The sequence below is a fragment of the Pithys albifrons genome, chromosome 20 (genome assembly GCF_047495875.1).
Source record: "Pithys albifrons albifrons isolate INPA30051 chromosome 20, PitAlb_v1, whole genome shotgun sequence".
NCBI classification, from domain to species: Eukaryota; Metazoa; Chordata; class Aves; order Passeriformes; family Thamnophilidae; genus Pithys; species Pithys albifrons.
In genome coordinates this window covers 13,540,680-13,559,818 of record NC_092477.1, presented here as the reverse complement: position 1 = coordinate 13,559,818, position 19,139 = coordinate 13,540,680, and the positions used below count along the sequence as shown (strand labels likewise).

Sequence of the window (19,139 nt, the reverse complement as noted above, 5' to 3'; positions counted from 1 at the left end):
CTATTCTTCCTTGTGGCTGAGTAGCCGATTTCTTGCAGAAAGAACATGGCTACGGATGAAGTCCAGGAATATAAAGGATACTTCCTCCAATTCATTACTATCTGCACTTCCTTAGCACAAGTGTTTTAGTTGACGCAAAATGGGTGTTTTCATCCTTCCTAATGGACTTTTCTGACTTGCCCTTATATCTGAGGTCTATTGAGACAAGTGAACTTTGACCTATTTTTCTTCACACTCCCCCCCATTAAGTAAAGGTCTGGTATGTTTTCCAAATTTGAAAAACAAATCTCCAGAGTAATAGATCACAGCTATGGAAATACCAAAACAATCATGATTGACTTTGGGAGAAAAAGTAATGCAATTCACCAAGCCCATCCTTTGCATACCTAGCACAGCCTGGCATATAACGTAGGAACAGAGTTATTTAAATTTCATTTTGGTCTTTCTCTCCCAGGCTACAAGACAAGAGGCTTGGACATGAGCATTTAATGAGCTCTTCAGTACTCATCTTTGGGTGTTGTATGATAAAAGCATGTTACCCTTATAGTGAAATACTGCAATGCAGAGAGTAGTCCTCTCTCCCCCCTGCAATTGGACTCCATAACATCATCAGTCTGGGATAATGTGATTGCTGGTTTTCCTTTCTAACATGCTCACTTTGTTTATTTTCTATCCTGTTACCTATGGGAAGAAGAATTCCAATCAATTTTCCCATTTTAACTGATGCTATTAGTGAAAAGAACCATTTGGTAAATACAAGAGACACTTATTGATGCTTCCTTTATAAAACAGTTACAATGAAATACTGGACATGATCTTGGACGAAAATCATCTAGATCCACGTTATTTCCAAGATGACTAAGTAATAAAAGTCTTTAAATACCCCTCCTGTTTCTAGGGGAATAACAGGAAAAGGAGACCATTTCACAGGGCAAGGATATATGCTTTCTTTTTATCAGTAAAAGTAGTGATTTTATATTACCTTGTTTTGCTCTCATCTTCACATTAGGTTGCGTTTAATTTCTCTCTCAGACAAATGAAATTATGCTTCTGCAGAAATTAAAGCACCTTAACTACCAGTCATAATACAGAGCTTATTTGAGTATGGAATAATAAAGTTATAGAATGGTTTGGGTTGGATCACACAGTCCAAGCCCCCTGCCATGGGCAGGGACACCTTCCACTAGACCAGGTTGCTCAGAGCCCCATCCAATCTGACCTTGAACACTTCCAGGGATGAGGCAACCACTGTCTCACTGGCCAACCCAGTGTTTCACTATCCTCATCACAAAAATGTCTGAATCAACCTTCTTTTAGATCATATTCCCTTATCATTACAGGCCCTACTAAAAAGTTTGTCTCCATCTTTCTTATAAGTGTCCTTTAAGTACTGAGAGGTGGCAATAAGGTCTCCTCGGTGCCGTCTCTTCTCCAGGCGAAACGATTCAAACTGTCTCATCCTTCCCTCACGGCAAAGGCGCTCCAGCTCTCGGATCATTTCTGTAGCCCTTCTCTGGACCTGCTGCAGCAGGCTGTTGCCTTTCCTACACCAAGGACTCCAGGGTTGGAGGCAGCTCTGCAGGTGGGGTCTCACCTGAGTGGGGCACAGGGGCAGAATCCCCCCCTCACCTGCTGCCCAGCCTCTCACCCACCAGCGCCCCCAAGACCTCCCCAGGGCTGCTCTTGATCTGATCATCAGAAATACGTCAGGCCCAGCCACTGCTCGTGCTTGTCCAGGCCACCGGGACAGCCCCGTCCCCCAGGTGTGTCACTGCATGCTCAGCTTGGCATGACCTGCAAACTTGGGAGTTTACTTTTAAGTGCCAAGAAATTTTGGTTTGTCTCTGCTTCTCTAGACTTTCCAAATCCCACTTGAAAAAACTGAAAATTCAGAGGGTTTTTCAATTTTATCCTAGAAATTTTGATTTTGCTGTGTTTATATTATTAAATGGCTAAACACTATAAAGTCTGCTCGACTGTATTACCATCCATTCACAAATAAAGCATGATTGCTGTCTTTGAGCTAAAATGTTCCTTCTGTACCTCTATTATTCTTTTTCAGAATATTTTATTGTTAGAGCATACATACTCTGCACATTTTTAAACTTACAAATGCAATTGCCATTGAAGTAAACAAACTTTTTTTTACAATAGAGTATTTAATTAATGAAACAATCATTATCAATGTAACAAACTGAAAAACATAGCAACTTGATACAAGACTGAGGTAACAAAATACTTTGCCAAAAACCTAGATTCCAACACCAGGTTCTTATGGGTGAGACAGTTCACAAGAATTATAGAAAGAATCCTTTACACAAATGGCATGCAGTGGACTGCTGGAAAATACAGCCAAAAATAGTGCAACAGTTTTCACACAGAACAAACCAAAATGTTGAAATTGGTTTACATTATAATGTGACAAGGAAGTTGCAATTTGAAAACCAGTTTCTTTGCCTCGTTTTTGTGCTATTTGGAAAAACATGCATTTTGGCACTGAATTACAGAAAAGCTGCATGTTTCATAAACTTATAATATTACTTACAGTTTTTGTATCTTCACAATTCTGAAAATAGTAATTATGACTTAATACTTACTTTTACAGAACTACTGCAGTTATTCTCTTTGATGGAGGAAAAACTGGTATGGTTTTTGGTATTTTTTGTGCAAATGCTGTAATAATCAGCACGGATAGGCAATAGAATGTGTTTCACTAGCAGCTTTCAATTACCCATAAAAGTACCAGATAAGAGCAAATGGTACCAAACAACATCACAAAACCTCTCATCAGCAGCTGCAGACTTTGTAATGTTTAAAAAGTAATTTAAAATTGGTTTAAGACAGTTTAATAGTATTCTTACACTGTCATCAATCTGAATTTTTCAATACTGTGCTATAGCAAAAAGATTAATCTGATGATTGTGTCAAGTATTATTTGTTATGTTCATCTTTCTTCTGTATAATGCTTTTTACATTCAAACAGCAGTTGTGTGAAGGAATTCAGTTACTGTTCTTTCCAAGGGAGGCTTGTTGAACATAACTGAAAATTGTTACAACATCCATTAGTTTATTTCAATTGCAATATGCTGGAAAAAAATCCCACAAGCCCTCTTTGTGTTCACCTCCACTTTAGAAATCAGAAGGTATTTGCATGTTTCTAATGTATGTACACAATGCTAATAAGTCTTCCATTTTAAATTTAGCTTATATTTAAGATAGATCAGGTCGTTCCCTTTTAAGGGGGAAGGGCTACTAGTTACTTCAGAAAGCCTCCTGACTTGAACAGTTCTGCTTTGATTCATGTTCCCGTGGCATCATTGTGGTCACTGTTGTGCTCTGTTGGAACGCTGACAGCACTCAGGGACACAGGGCATGGGTGGCACGGGCGTTCAGAACAGTGCACGTGAGGAATCTCACTGATAACTAATCACAGAACTCCATGGGTGCACTATATCATATTCTAACAGTATGAAGTCATTTACTGGTGACAGGATGTTACCACATTAAAAAGCTTCTATACCATCTCTAATGACATTTGATGCTCTGCCCTTGCAGACAGAAGTTTTTCCTCATTCAAAGTTGTCTTAACTTAGCAAAAAAAGAGAAAAAATGGTATAAACATATTTTTCATTAACACTCTTTTCACATAGCTCCCGAGATATCGAGGAAACTTTGTCAACTTTACATATGCTTTCATCTGTCCCAGATCTAAATACAGTTTTCATCAGGAACTGGTTTTCTTGAAAAGCTGGTATGTACTGGGCTTTCAGGATTGTAGCACGAACTCTTAAAAGAACTAAAAATGTACTATTTACCCACATTTAGCAGTACAGGTACTGGTGTTGTTTTTAGAGAAGTTTCAAAACAAAAATTTAGAAAATCATGCAAGTCCACAGAATACATCCTGCTAATGCCAAGGACCTTGTTCTGCTCACTTTAAACTGACTTCCATGTTGTTCCTGTGTTGTAGGCTACAGGCTTGGCTTGCCAATTTCTCCTCTGTGCAATCTTAGGAAACTCAGAAGAGGTTTTGTGGTGATTGATGAAGTCTGAATAGTGATGCCTTATGGCAAAAGAATTTCAAACTTCAAAGTGATGAACTTACCCTACGAACAGAGACAGACTGATATAGCAGGGACATAGTGATGTTGGGACAGTTCCTTCAGATGAGAATGCTCAGGTACAGTCTTTTTTTGTTTTTTGGTTCTCTGGGCACTGGTGTGGAGGCTTCTTTGTACTTGCTCCACTGTTAGACAGGCTTCCCTAGCTTTCATTGCCATCATGATGTCATATGTCATAATAGCAGTACCATCTGCCCGTACTAGTGTCCTGAACTTGCAACATATGCCAGAATTGACTGGAACCAAGTCATCCACAAAAAGACAGAGCAGAAACAATGATATGGATCATTCTGAGGAGCGAGGGCCATGTGATACATATCCTATTACCTGTCCCCCTGTACCAAGGTATTTAAGATGAACAACAGTCAGACTGAACTCAAAAAACCAAACTTGTAGGCAACTATGCCTCTAGTAAGAGAATGAAGGACAAACTTTAGCACTAAGTAAATCTGAACAGGCTTAAATCCATTGTCAGGGCATTTCATGAGTAAAATAACTGAATGAAAAGAAATCCAACTGTTCTATGCCAAAATACATTTTTCCCAAATAGCTCAAATGTGAACAGCAGAATTGTCCAGAGATTTGATACAAAATTTGAGGCAGCCACTTTGCCAAGCAACTCAGTGCACTTAGATTATAAAAATGTTGTTCCACAATTCTCTGTTCTAATTGACACTTTGCAGCGAGTTAACACTGTCAATCACTCTGTGCATTAGAAAGAACTGAAACCCAACATGGGCCAAATATTCTTCAGTCACACAAAGCAGCTTAACAATAAAAAGAACTGTTTAAAAAAGAATGAGCAGAAGATACGATGCTGTTTGTAGTCAAGTATCAGTTCATGCAGTCTCTGACCACAAATGGTTGAGGGCTCTAGAATCCTGCAGCAGTCAGGATTAATCTTCTGTCCATCTAACTTGTCTGTTTCCACTCACTGCACAAGCCTGTACCTGGTCCTAGGGACAACATTCACTTTCTGCTTTTAAAAGCTGTGTCTGAATCAAGTTACATACGAAAGTGCTGAAATATTTGTGGCTGGCTCATGTCAGGAAACCATTCACCTCTTCCTCCTTAGAGAAGCATAACCCGTTTCTTCAGTTGGCACTTCAAGTCACACCAGGTAGGAGAGCAAATTATTCGAATGACATTAGATTAGCAGGTACCTGGAAGAGAATGTAAATTACTTATGGAATCATTACATTTGGGAAAGACCTCGAAGATAATCGAGTCGATCCTACCATGGTTGTTTCCACTGCCCATGAGAAAGCCCCTTCTGAAGAAGAGATGCCACTATGCTTGAACCAACTGAGTGTAGAAGTTATATGCTGTTAAGGTAACCAAACCTATAGCCAGACCTGCACAAATCCTGATTTGGCAGGAATTCCGTAATTTTAAATAATTTTTATTTCTCCTATTGAAAAAATGGATCAATGTACAGAGCATGGGATTATGTCTGTCCCCAAAGATTGTGCACACAGATGGAAAAGAGGTACCTTTTCTAGTAAGGATTTTCCGTAGAACATGAAAAAGTGGGTAGAAATAAGTTTCACAACCTTACCTGAGGCTTGTTGCTTTTGCACGCATCATCCAAATGCTTATGCCATAATATTGCATGAAACCTTGAGCCAGTCTGGAACTTGTAAACATTGCCTACAAAAATAAGAAGATCAAAGGCTCTCAATTTGCAGACAGAGGTGTAGTTTCAAGGGATTCCGATTTCTGTGCAGAAGCCAAAGTCTTAAAGTAAACTGTTAATTTGCACTTCAAATGCTCAAACATGACTTTGCTCGTGTAACAGAGCCCATGTGAGGTGTGTTATCCAACAACCCTGCGTGAAGCGAGTGTGACAACCATTTGTGGTCTCAGAGGCTGAAAGGCCAAATTACAGCCACAGAAAAGACCACTTAGGTCACATCTAATTTAATCCTGGCTTTCTTCTCATTAAGACTTCTGATAAAGTTTTTGATATTTCTAAACATAGCCTTCTTCAATGTCCTAGGGCAAATTGTTTCCTGCAATCAAATATTTTGTGCATTTCAGTCAACACCCAAGAGATGCAAATCCATGTCCGGCACCAAAGCTGAAAACATGAAAAGTGAAGGAAGTCTCAAAAATCTGTAAGCAACCATTCAAAATGCAATATAACTCCAGGGGCTACATTAACTTTTGGAGTTTTTAAAGTTTGACCAAGGGAAAAGAGTTATGGGACTTCAAAACTAAGTATTAAAAAGTATTTAATAATTACTTAAAAGGCTTATTTTGGTAAATGGTTTGATGTTTTAATTGGCCTCAGTGTCAGTCAAGATTTGATACTGAGTGAGTTTAAGGAAGCCATTCAGAAAGTTCAGTATGAGGGTATGTGGACACATGGACATGCTGCAATCTCTTACTGGTTGGGGAATTTCTGCAAAAATTACAGTAACTGTCAAGGTAAAGCAATACCTCTGTAGGCAGTACAGAAACACCACAGCATATTGTAGAAATATATTCAACTGAATTTGTATCCTCCCTTCCAAATTCTATATTGAAAATCTCCCTCTTCAGTCTTTTAAGTAAGTGCCACTGCAAGTTCTGTAATCTACAAACTCATTAAGAGATAATGATATACTTCCTGTCACAGAAATGTAAAGCAAACAACATCCATCCTGCAACATATACCTTTGTCAGGGTTATTTAGCTGGAAAATATCAGGATGCTCTGGGTCATCAGGCAGTGCCACCATCCAGCCCACAATGGAGACCTTTTTCCCAGGTGTAGATTTATACTGGAAGAGACAGACAAGTCAGTCACAGCTGAGACTGTAGCAGGGATTAACTTCTGGGTGTTAGAATAAATCTAAAGCTTACATGTTTTCTTTCAGTGCCTCTTAAAGATTTTGCTCCAAAGTACAGAAGAGTTGATCCTGAAAGCATAACCCAGTACCTAGTCCACGAGGAGAGCTGAATCAGAAAGGAAAAAAAATGAGGAAAAACTCTGCATATCTCTAACATTTCAAAAATGTATTCACAAGCAAGTGCTACCAAAGTTAATTTCAGACGCAAGGAATGGAGAGTCAGGTAAAGAGCATTTCCTGGTGTAAATTAGCCCAGCTCCCGAAATTTGCACGGCTGCTTGTGAGTACAATCCATCTTAGTTGGGTGTATCATAAAAGCTTCAGGACTGATTGTTTGCAATGAAAACAGTGTGTTGCCTTCTACTGGACAGATCTCAGACTTTCGATCTATCAAATTCATTGACATGACAACTCTGCAATTATTCAAATCTTTTAGCCCTGAACAGGAGGGTTGCATGTAAAACCTATCAATAAACTCTACAGAGAACAGAAAAATCACCAAATGCACGGGAGTAGGACCATGTGAAACCTGTGAATTTAGGTTCAGTATGAATTGCCATGATTTTTGTGCTATGAGTGGATGCCATGCAGCCTTTCCATTTCAATGCCATACTACAGAAGTATCACAGTTAATTGAATTTGTAGCCTTCTTTGAAAATTCTGTATTGAAGATCTCCCTCTTCAGTCTTTTATGAGAACGCCACTGCAAATTCTGTAATCTACAAACTCATTAAGAGAGATTAATTTATTTCCTGTCACAGAAATGTAATGCAGACAATGTGGACAATGTCCATCCTGCGACATCTACCTTTGTCAGGGTTATTTCACTGGAAAATATCAGGATGCTTTGGGTCATCAGGCAGTGCCACAAGGTTTATTTCTGCTCTCACAACAATGCCCGCTGGTTACACGACTGCTTTACCCCTGCCCTGCTCTTATGGCCAGGTATGTGACTTGCAAATGCAGGGAGAAGCAAAACTACTGCAGATCGAATGACACACAAGGGTTACAAACCTGTTATAACCTAGTTATAACTTTGATCAGAAAATTACTTTACAATTCATGAAAACATTGTTTTGCATAGTATCAAGATGCAGGTTTAATCTAATCCTGAAAATTAAAATAGCCACTACTGAAGTAGAATCACAGGAAGATTTATAATTAGTCACTTACAGTAGGTTTCTTGCCTTCTTTGAGCAGTGTTTTTCTTCTTAATGGCCCTTCCCAAGTAATGACTCCTGTGGAACCACCTGCTGTGCAGCTGCAGGCCCCTGTTGGGCTGGAGACACAAAACATTGCTCTATGTATTTGAGCAGACAAATAAGGATAAGAAGTAAGCAATATAATTTAGCTCTGAATAGAGCTGTCCTGCACTGCCCTACATATATTGTACCATCTGATACTTGACTCTAGAATGTTTTCCTAACCTAGCTATCAAATAGGAATGAGGATCTTTGCAGAATAAATAGCAAATCAAGAAGAAGTTCTGTTCTTGGCTAAACTGAATTCCATCTGAACGGGCTGTATTCCTGCTTTAGCATTAGCAGGAATTTTTACAGGCAGGAAGGTGAGACTCCTGTGAGTTGTTACAGTCATACAAGGGTATCTGGACACAACATACATTGTGCTAGGAAAGTGTAGAGACCCACATGGAAATTGAGCACCGTACACTGAGCAAGGTAGACCCTGAACTGTACCTGTAGACACAGCTTCGACTCCTGGGAGAATTCCGGATCGGTACCCTCCAGTTAGGCCCCAGCGTGGCATATAAACGACCCCTGTTTGTGAATGCAAATATCTGATGAGGGGAATTCTAGTCTGAGACTTCAACAGTTAGGGTTTGGTAAACACCACAGAGATAGCTCCCAATCTTTTCAGGTCCATGGAAAGAAAAGCACAATACCTTTAGAGTGCTTTCTTTTAGAAAGTTTGCCATTTTTTCCCTAACTATAACAATTTGATAAAAATAACTATTGATTTAGGGCTTACCTATGTCAGGGACCATTTGTGAATTTCTTAGCTAAGTCTGTAGAGTGCTCAGTGAGTGTACATGAAGACTAACTCACCTTTCAAGCCCTGACGGCAGCTCCTCACTAAATTCTGAGCTTTCACTGCTATCTAGAAAGAGAGTAGTACAGAGAAGGAGTAAGAAAACCACCCATGGGAAAATACAAAGCCAATGTATGTGGATCACCAGAATACTCTTTATATGGTACCATGGACATTGCTCACTCAGATCATGTTTCGAAGCTGAAGTGTTTAGAGTTTGTGGTAAAATCTTTACTTGGAAGAGGCTTAACATGAGCCTCCCCATTTATAATGTCTCACTGGTAACTCATGTTATTGATGTGTTTAAATACCAGACAACTACACGATACTTTAATTTTCATAATGCTGCTTTTCCTTCAGAAACTGAGCACTTCGGGAACATAAAATCCAGTTCCTTTATAAGAAATTATTTCTACCACAACATTTGTAAGTCAAGTGAAGTTGTTAGAGATTATATCATTGTTTGTTTTCAAGAAGCAAGCACACCTGTAATAGAGGATATGTCAGCTGTGTGCTGCTGCTAGGAGTCATAACAAATAAATATTGATGGCATTCATAATGACAGTCCCTATTTCTCCTCCAACCCCATGACCAATTTGTCCCTCCTTTCCTGGCACAACTATTTAGCTCATAGTTTTAATTTGCCCAGGACTGATCTTCTACCATTCAGTTTCAACACAGTGAAACGTGTCTGTATTTTCAGAATTGCAAACATCATCTCAGTGTCTAACTCTTGGACAAGCAATTTTCTATCTTTCATAGTCTATTTCCTATTCTAGAAATAGCCTGAGTCACTTAAAAAGTTGCTTTCTCAGGCTTAGAACAGATTCTTGATCACTGCTGATATTATAACAATTGTTTTACTAATTATAGTATCATAATGTGTGCATTTTACGTTTCTTCTGAAGTCTCAGAGAGTACAGCTAAACTACTTTCTCATCTAAATCATGCAGTTAGAAGTTTTCTTTGTGGAAAGACAGGTTTAAAAATATATATCCTGCTTTTTCCCTGGTGAAGGCTGAAAAACACTTTGTGTCACACACCAAGCATCTACAAAACGAATCTTCCTTCAAGCCACTTTCACCAAAACCATCAGTGGGCAACTGAGGAAAGCTGGGGTAAAGTTGACCAGGTAAGCTGGGCAGCAGTTCTGATCTACGTTCTTCCATGAAACCAACTGATCTTTGCACATGTGCTAACGATGTTCCTAATTCCCTGCTTTCAGAATCCCTACAAGTCTCAGTGCCCTGGGCCAGGGTAGGGGTGTGGATACCTCTGCAGAGGCCGTTGGCGAGGTGTGTGCTGGGCACGTGGCTGCGGGCGGGACTGTGACACTCCAGGACACTGTGCCCTGGGCCAGGGTAGGGGTGTGGATACCTCTGGAGAGGCCGTTGGCGAGGTGTGTGCTGGGCACGTGGCTGCGGGCAGGACTGTGACACTCCAGGACACTGTGCCCTGGGCCAGGGTATGGGTGTGGATACCTCTGGAGAGGCCGTTGGCGAGGTGTGTGCTGGGCACGTGGCTGCGGGCGGGACTGTGACACTCCAGGACACTGTGCCCTGGGCCAGGGTAGGGGTGTGGATACCTCTGGAGAGGCCGTTGGCGAGGTGTGTGCTGGGCACGTGGCTGCGGGCGGGACTGTGACACTCCAGGACACTGTCATCCAGCAGGTGCCGGGGCCGCTCTGTCGGGAAGGTGGCGCTTTTGCTCTCCACGACGCTCAGCTGACACATCATACTGGAACAGGAAGGAAGAGAAGAATAGGAAACCCCTCTGAAGCCACCAACAGCCACCCTCGGCTCACAGTATTTCTGCCTCATCAGCAGGGTATCAACAAGCAGGCAACTAAAGAGTACCATGTACTGTACAGATGCTCCTTGACTACCAAAACAAGTTTCAGATTTTACTGCTCTTTGTCAGCAACAATTATGAAATTTCTGCAGCTGGAAAGTTTTACGTTTTTTGACTTCTCTGTACAAAACCCAAACACCCTTGGTGGCAGCAAAAGTCGAGCAAGGAGACTCCAGCTAAGCCACTGCTTTGTGGTCTTTCACTAAGCTGAACTAACACACCATCGCTCCATGACCTTGAACAAGTCACATGAACTTCTCATCCCCTAACCCATCAATTGTGAAATTTGGTAGATGCTGAAACCTTAACTGGGGAGCAGGTGCTCCCACTTGGCTAGGTAAATGGTACATTTAGGGAATTGCTTCTAATACGCATTACCCAGGTGAACCAGTGCAGAGGGTCACAACTTCTCTGAATAAGGTGTGCCAAGCAGCTCGTAACTTCCTTAGATGTATTAGCAAGATATTTAAAAAAACACAAGTATCAGTCATGCAACCAGGAATCCACAGACCAAAGTGGATATGCAGCTTTCAAGTACTGCCCATGCCTGGCACCAGCAGAGAATGGAGTCAGCAAAAATAACCAGGTGTGAGGAGAAAAATCTAGAGAGTACACAGTAAAGCCGGAAGCACTCTTGCAATACAAGAAATAGAAAGACAAATACCAGCGTGTTCTGCTGATATCTTAAACTTTTGTGATGCAACAAACTGCCTGAGTGGAGACAGCTGGGAGTACGCACTTGTTTCCCAGGCTGTGACTCTTCCGGTGCCTTGGCACAGGAGGTGTAGGGAGACTTGCTGCTACTGAGGCATCAGGACACGTGGGTCTCCTGCTGAATTTCACTATCGCTGACATGTCGGATGGACCTAAAAGACAGAGATTATTTAACAGTGAACTGGTACAAACCAAAGAAATCTTGTGAGCTGGTGTTTGGGTACAGATTAAATGAATTGTTACAGATACCCAAAAGATACCATTTCTGAAGCACTGTTTCTTGCACATTAGGTTACACTATCGACTTTTGTTATAAATTCATCTTTATACCCTTGAACTACCTGAAAGTAGTTTTTACAATAGTTTTGCTCATACTTGTAAAAATGAACTACAAAAAATCTTGGGATCTTTACAACAGCTGGATGTGCCAAAGTGTAATATACAGAACCACGAACTCAGTTTGTACTTCTGGTGTGAGCAGGAATGTTCACACGTTTTGAGTTTTGTTCAGAACTTCATGTTGTGAATAAACTCTAAACAATCTGCTCATACTGACCCACAGCTTGAGCATGTAAGCGAAAGCGGGATTTTCATGTGTCTAATGGCCAGACAGATGCATCACTTCTTAATCATCTAGGAGCCCTAGAGACACCTCACTGCAATCATTCTTACTCTCATTTTACAAGAGATTTTATGAGGCCTTACAGAAAACATGGACAAACTGTTCTTGTTCCAGTTCCTCGATGCTTTTCACAAAAGGCTGTCAGTGAGCTTTGCAATACAGTAGAGAACAACACAGCCTACCATCCTCAGTAAATGCAAGGCTATTCTTGGCATCAATAAACAGTTGAGATTTAACTTTTGTGGCATTGGTGCTTGTGATGAAATTGGGAATGGTGGTCATGAAAATGGCCCTTTTCCCCACATCTTTCTCCTTGGTGCAGCCCAGATAGCAGCAGAACAGACTTCCTTCTACATTACAAGAATCAGAGGCTCCAGCAACCTCAGCTTCTGGCCTCTAACCAAATCCCATTAAGAGGCTGACATAGGCAGCAACTTTGTGATGTGAAAAATCATATACAATTATCACCTTTACAAAAGTGTCTGGCCTCAAAGAAGTGATAAACTGGAACAGAAGGAAAAAAACCCAATACAAATCCTCAACAATCCAGGGCACAGTTTGACAACAAACAGTATGTGAAAGTGCAGTTCCAACAGAAATGGCTCTGAGAGGGGGATCAGTAACTGGACAAGGCTTGCCAGGGAAGTGGCACCAAGCCTGTTGGAGTACAAGGTGCATCTGGACAACACTCTTAGTGATATAGTTTAGTTTTATATAGCCCTGCAAGGAGCAGGAAGTTGGACTCAGTGATTCTTATGGGTCCCCCCCAACTTGAGATATTGCGTGTTTCTATCCATTATGTAGGCTATTCCATCTCTCACCAAGCAAAGGAATTATTTATCAGCTTCTTTTGCCTTGCACTGAAGACTCATAGGACACAAGAAGCAGGAGAATCACTAATGAGTTTTTTCCAGTAAGAGGCAAAAAATAATACAAATAAATGCAATATGCTTTCCTGTCCACACTCACTGTCTCAAGTTCTATGAAATATAAAAATTAATTGCAAATCACTTGTATTTTTATTTTCCCATAGCCTAGACTCTGGAATTTCACCATAAACTGAGTCATAACTATGAAGAATTGCAAAGGTTTTTCCCTAGCAGTAAGGGGGAAAATTTAATCCACACAATGTTCTGCACACTTGAGCAAAGTATGCACAGTGCTGTTCACTTAATAATGAAGGAAGTCTCACGACAAGCAAAAGTAGGAAACTGCTTCTGGTAACAGAGGAGGAACAAGTTCATTAGAGGAGCCTGCAGTAATATCACTCATCGGGTCATCAATTTAGTAGGAGAACAGTAAAATACTTAGAACTACTGAGGTGTTCATTACCATAATACCATCAGTGCTGGTATTATTCTGTCAGGAGTGGCCATTTTCAATGCAGTTCTGCATCTTCCTCATCTCCAAAGCAAGAGAAAGATATATATACAGTTTGTTAACTATGTGCTAAGGTAAAAAGAATCTGAATTTAAAAAACCTTTATGGTCTTTGCATTTGCTCTGCCACCAAATGTCTCTGAAGAAGAATGGTGAAGTCCAGAGCTCCATCAGGCAGGACCTGTGCTGGGCACACTCAAGGCAGCAAGTCTGGGGTGCAGAGTCAGCAGGAGTTATGGGGCACAGGGGAGATGACCTCATTTATCTAAAGGGCTAAGAGACAGAGAGCCCGAGCCAAGAAGGATGCCAAAGAGGTTAGTGGTGAGCTGATGAAAACTGCACAGACCAAGAGATGTTTATGGACATACCAGACTGCTGAGCAATTAGCTGGGGAAGCTATGCCCAATACTGCTGATAACAAAATCCCAATATTTTAATTCATTTGAGATGGAGTTATTTTGCCCCTTTTTTCCAATAAGTGAAGTCATCTGCTACTGCTAAAGCTCCTCTTTACTCTCCTGGCTCCACTCCTAGTGCATACTGTTACCATGATTGCTGTTCTGTTATTTTGCCTTTCATGGAGACAAAGCACTCTTAGTAGGATTTTCCAGTCAGCTGGCATGAACAAGGGTTAGTTTGGTTTTCATTATTTCTCAGCATCATTTTCAAGATTATGCTGACATGCACCAAAAAAAATGTATAAAAATATTAAAATGTTATTAAAAGTTTGTTTGCATTAGGGAACGTGAGACAAGTTCATCAGAGTGAGCTGAGTGCTGTTCCGAGATCTGTGGCAAGAACATTTGGAAAAGTTTACACATATCCCAACGGATCTCACTGTTTTTTCCTTTGCATAATTTTTCCATGAATAATCCCTCAAATGTTATAAATGAACATTACTTTTGCAATCCTTTAGTAAAACATGTGAACATTTACAGTCTCCAGAGCTTTTAAAAAAAGTAACAGGGTGAGGGAGTTACAGTTCATAACTTTTCTCCACTAAAAAGCTATCAATAAACCAATACTAGACATGCAAACAGAAAACTGAAAATAAGTTGCATATATGATGAAGAACTGAGGGATTTTTCAGGAAGGTAAAAGTCTCAACTATTGATTATTTTTCAGTGAGCAGCTAAGACATAAAACTGATACTTACCAGCTCTGTTTCTAAAACTTAATAAAGACATTCCAAGCCACAGACTGTCTAGTTAAATCTTCGCTGTAAATTTTTACTGTTCTGTTTTCAGTGTAACCAAAGTCAGTGGGTGATAATTAAAACTTTCAAAGAGAAAGACCTACTTACAAAACACACAATGAAGAACTTAAAAAGAATATTGTGCACAGAATCAAAAATGACACAAAAAATTAAATCTAGAATGATGGCTACTGTAAAAGAACAGTTTAAGTTTCCAGTGAATTCCTTTACAGTTCAATGAAAGCCTCCCAATGCACAGAATGTGTAAGAGCCATGTTTCTTACGGCTGCTTCTCAGTCTGAGAACAAGACTCTGAGTCCTTGGCTGCCCCTCTCTGTGCTCCCCCAGAGCTCACACACAGACAGACACACACAAAAGTCTTTCTGACTGCACAGTAAGCACACTTGAGTCTAATTCCTTCAAATGCTTCCTGGATAGAAGTGACACTTTCGATTTCAGGTGTCACTTTCATGGAATCACTACTGTCAGCACTTGAGTGAGTTACTCTGCACAAGTGGAATGTGCAAAACCCAGCCTTCCACTTCAGCAAAAATGCTGCATTTTTTGCAGTTGGATCTGTGGGGCACTGTATGGGCTTGGGTGACATCCAGATTGGCAGTGAAGTCAAACCCATTGTGAGAGCACAGCTGCAGGGAAACTTGGAAGTTTGGGTTCAACCAAATACATTTAACTAATTCATCAAAAAACCAGAAACTATTTCAGGTGACTGCTGTGAAAAAAGGAGTCAAAAACAAAAACCCAACTAAATCCCCAAACACCAGGACAGGAAAGTTCCTCACCCTCTGGCAGTTTTCTATGTTGTTAGCATTCCTAAGGAGTAACAGCTTGGTAGCTAAAATAAGCATCAATGAACTAGGACATTAGATTTGTTTGGTAAGGAAGTCACAAAAACTAATAGTGATAAAGTTAAAAACTGAGCATGATCCTTCTCTCCCTGGAAACTTTATATTTGTTTTGAGAGAATATCCTACAATTTTTGTGAAGCTTTGGTATGTTAAGAAAAAACCCAAGGACACTAATTCCAGCTGGATTTAGTTGCTGATAACATGTGAATCCCACAGATTTCTCTGGCATTAATTTGTTTCAAAAACACTCCAATGAGTTGTAAAAATCTGTCTGGAAAGTATCACAGAGGAAGAGATTGGACACTAAAGACCAAAGTTTTTTGGAAGCTCTGTAGATTTATGTAAAAGAAAACGTAGTTCTTCCATTTCTATCTTAAGTCCCGTGTAAGAAAATCAGACATTGTGCAGATGAAGCAAATGACCAAGAACTTGCACAAGGATTAGACAATCCTCATTTCCACAGAACAACTGGCTGCTAAAGCACTCAGCACGAACTGTTTATTAGTTGTCAAAGCAACCAGTAAAACAAATGGCAAAACTAAATGTCAAACTCAGTGTTTACATGGAAAATGATGGGGCAGGGGTTTTTATTCAAAAATTCTGGGACTGCTGTAGAGGTGTCACTAGGTAGTATGTCTACTTCAGAGGGTTACAAATGTGCAAACATCCCAGTGTTTCTTCTTTGTGTTTCTACATTTTCAACGCCTACATATCACATACTCTACATCCAATAAATATACCTCTTCTAATTAATTAAAATACATATTAAAAGTTGTTTATGGGCCAGCACTCAAAGCTGAATCGACTCAGCACAATAGGCTGAATTTTACCCCAGTAACAAAGAAGAGAATATACCTGTTTCAGATTAATTACTCCATATTCCTGGTAGGATGGTAACATAAAACCTCTGGTCTAATTATTCTCCTCTCCAGAATTACACCAAGACCTACTTGGGCGGGGGGAGAAGACGGGGTGAGGGTCCATTCCTGACTACTGCATAACAAAACACCCAAAATAAGGGCTACCCACAATGGAGGCCTGGCTGTTGCCAACTTCAATGCTAACTTTAATGCTAGATACTACTTTAATGAAGGAGTTTGATAAAAATCACAGAATCGTCAATATCAGTCTTTAAGTCATTTAGTATTAGATAAAATTTTCTGGACATGGTAATTATTTTAATATTATTTTAAGTTTTTATATTGTTTTTCAAGACAGGATAAATATGATACATTTCAGAGAAGGAGTATTCACTTTCTAAATTCTGATTAGCACTGCACTCTGAACTTTTCAAAGCAACATGATGGTAAAGAACGTTTTCTCTCCTGAGCTACTCTTGATGTGTTAATTCTGAGGAACTTCACTTGCTTAGAAGGCTAACATTTACCATATATTGCACTAAATATTTTCTTTTGTTCTGGGAAAATGTATTGAGATATTCCTTCCAAAACATCCTAACGGCCATACCATAAATGCCAAGCACCTTCCAGCCGACACTTCAGGAACACAGATGTCTTTTACAGCTAATTCAACTGGAAACTGTGAACAGTTAGCACAGTATAAGCTCTCCAACTGCATTCTCTCTCTCTCAAACCACAGCAAGGCAGAATGAACAGACTTAAGTTGCTGCCAAGGAAGTCGTGTGGATCACACAGTTCCTGAAAGCATTCAACTAAACTGCTTAAAGCTCCTTTTTAAATGCTACTTGCAAGAGACAAGAATCTCTGCAGAGTTATGGAAGACATGAAATCTTCCCGTGAAAGCAGTATGCACAATTATATATGCATTTGGTAATTAAATGAGACCCTCTTAGCCACTAATACACAAAACATAGCTTGTTGTCAGACATTCACTTTAATCAGATGCCTGCCTTCTGTTCAAATTTACTGGAAAACCAGTTGGCAAACAAAGTGGAAAATGTACACATGGTTTTCTCCAGTATTTTGCAAACAGAAATACTGTAGGATATAACTGTTCTTATTGAACCTCACACTCATAAAGTTACTTTAAGGGGAAAAAAAGAAACCCACAATGTCCCTGGCTAGCATAAACTGTTTTCTTTTGAAAGAGAAAAAACGGGGTAGAAGATAAAGTCACAGTGCTGGCAATGTGACCAGCATGAACACAAACAATTACACTTTAGGACATGAAGATGACACCATTCCCTGATATTACCAATGATACTGAGGTTTTTTTGCTGTCTCTGGAAACACACACTGACCTGTGTGAGGATGTAGCAAGTCACAGGCAGAACTCAACCAGACTTTTTGCTATTTGTAATATTTTAACTTCTGGACTGTTGAGAGGACTGAACTGATGACTGTCCTTATGGGCCAAGAACATTTATTTTACCTTAAAATTACTACAACCAGACTCCCATGCCTTAAACTGTTGACTAGAACATTAAACTACTGCCCAAAGTACTTGGACATCATCTATTATCATTACAGCTTGTTGACTGCAGAGGACTTACTTGTGACAGACAAGGTCTGAAGCGGAATCATCTCAAACTATATAATTTGAATCCAAATAAAATGGACTGAAAAATACCTGTGAATGTGCTATTTTTAATTCTCCATGGTCAAATACATCATTACTGATACTTGAGAATTTGAGCTCAGAATTATTAAGACTGCCATATGGTTATATTCTATTTATTAATGTTGTGCAATAAACAATGAGTTATTGCTTAGTTAAATTTCAATTTGAATTCATGCTAACTTACTTAACTAATGTTCTCTGGGAATAAACCTGCTTTTTTCAGTAAAATACACTGGATTCCCTTTAGTAGCATTTTTGCAGCCACGTAGGTGGAGGTCACTGAAAAATTCCTATGGGTATTACAAAATGCTGATGGCATTCGTTATCTAACTGGCAAAAAGTGAGAACTCCTTGGCTGAGCAAGAAATACAGCAGGCCACAACTGGGTCAAGATTTTGAAGGAAATACTAAGAGAAGAATGGAGCAATAGGACTGACTTAGGACATGGTTTCTTGTCATCACATAAATTCTCACTCTGAATAAAGCAACCTTACAGAGCACAGATGGGCACTACAGACTCAGAATGGAAAATTCATCCTCTCTTAATACTGCCAGATACCATATGATCATGTATTCAATTGAGTAGGTACTACTGAACATTGACAAGGGGGCACAGGCTTAAAGTCTGCCAGGGGAAATTTAAGTTGGATATCAGAAAAAAATTCTTTGCAGAGAGAGTAATCAGACATTGGAATGGGCTGCCCAGAGAGGGGGTGGATTCCCCATCCCTGGAGGTTTTTAAACTGAGATTGGACACGACACTGAGTGCCATGATCTGGTAAAGGGACTGGAGTTGGACCAAGGGTTGGACTTGATGATCTCGGAGGTCTTTTCCAACCCAATCCATTCTGTGATTCTGTGATTGTCATCATCATTTCTTGTGGACTTCAGCTGAGCTCAAGGCAGTATCATGCCATATTACTTGCCTACTTCAGAAAAGTTCAAAATTCTTGTTTCCAACTTTGAAA

The 19,139-nt window shown here is 39.9% G+C and overlaps 1 protein-coding gene across 2 annotated transcripts in view; it reads right to left on the bottom strand.

Annotated features, from left to right (window-relative positions):
* Window positions 1-2,048: 2,048 nt before the first annotated feature.
* The window catches only part of RALGPS1 (Ral GEF with PH domain and SH3 binding motif 1), a 76,047-nt gene continuing 58,956 nt past the window's right edge, over window positions 2,049-19,139 (bottom strand). Inside the window, exons 14-22 of one of the 2 annotated variants that reach the window (XM_071574625.1) lie at window positions 11,594-11,720; window positions 10,589-10,740; window positions 9,021-9,072; window positions 8,652-8,732; window positions 8,128-8,233; window positions 6,968-7,060; window positions 6,780-6,885; window positions 5,680-5,771; window positions 2,049-5,284 (exon numbers count right to left, since the gene is read on the bottom strand). In XM_071574625.1, the coding sequence (XP_071430726.1) occupies window positions 5,255-5,284; window positions 5,680-5,771; window positions 6,780-6,885; window positions 6,968-7,060; window positions 8,128-8,233; window positions 8,652-8,732; window positions 9,021-9,072; window positions 10,589-10,740; window positions 11,594-11,720 (839 nt within the window). In that variant the 3' untranslated portion in view covers window positions 2,049-5,254. Of the gene's footprint in view, window positions 5,285-5,679; window positions 5,772-6,779; window positions 6,886-6,967; window positions 7,061-8,127; window positions 8,234-8,651; window positions 8,733-9,020; window positions 9,073-10,484; window positions 10,741-11,593; window positions 11,721-19,139 lie in introns of those variants that run through there. The other variant, XR_011699505.1, reaches the window with a different exon arrangement.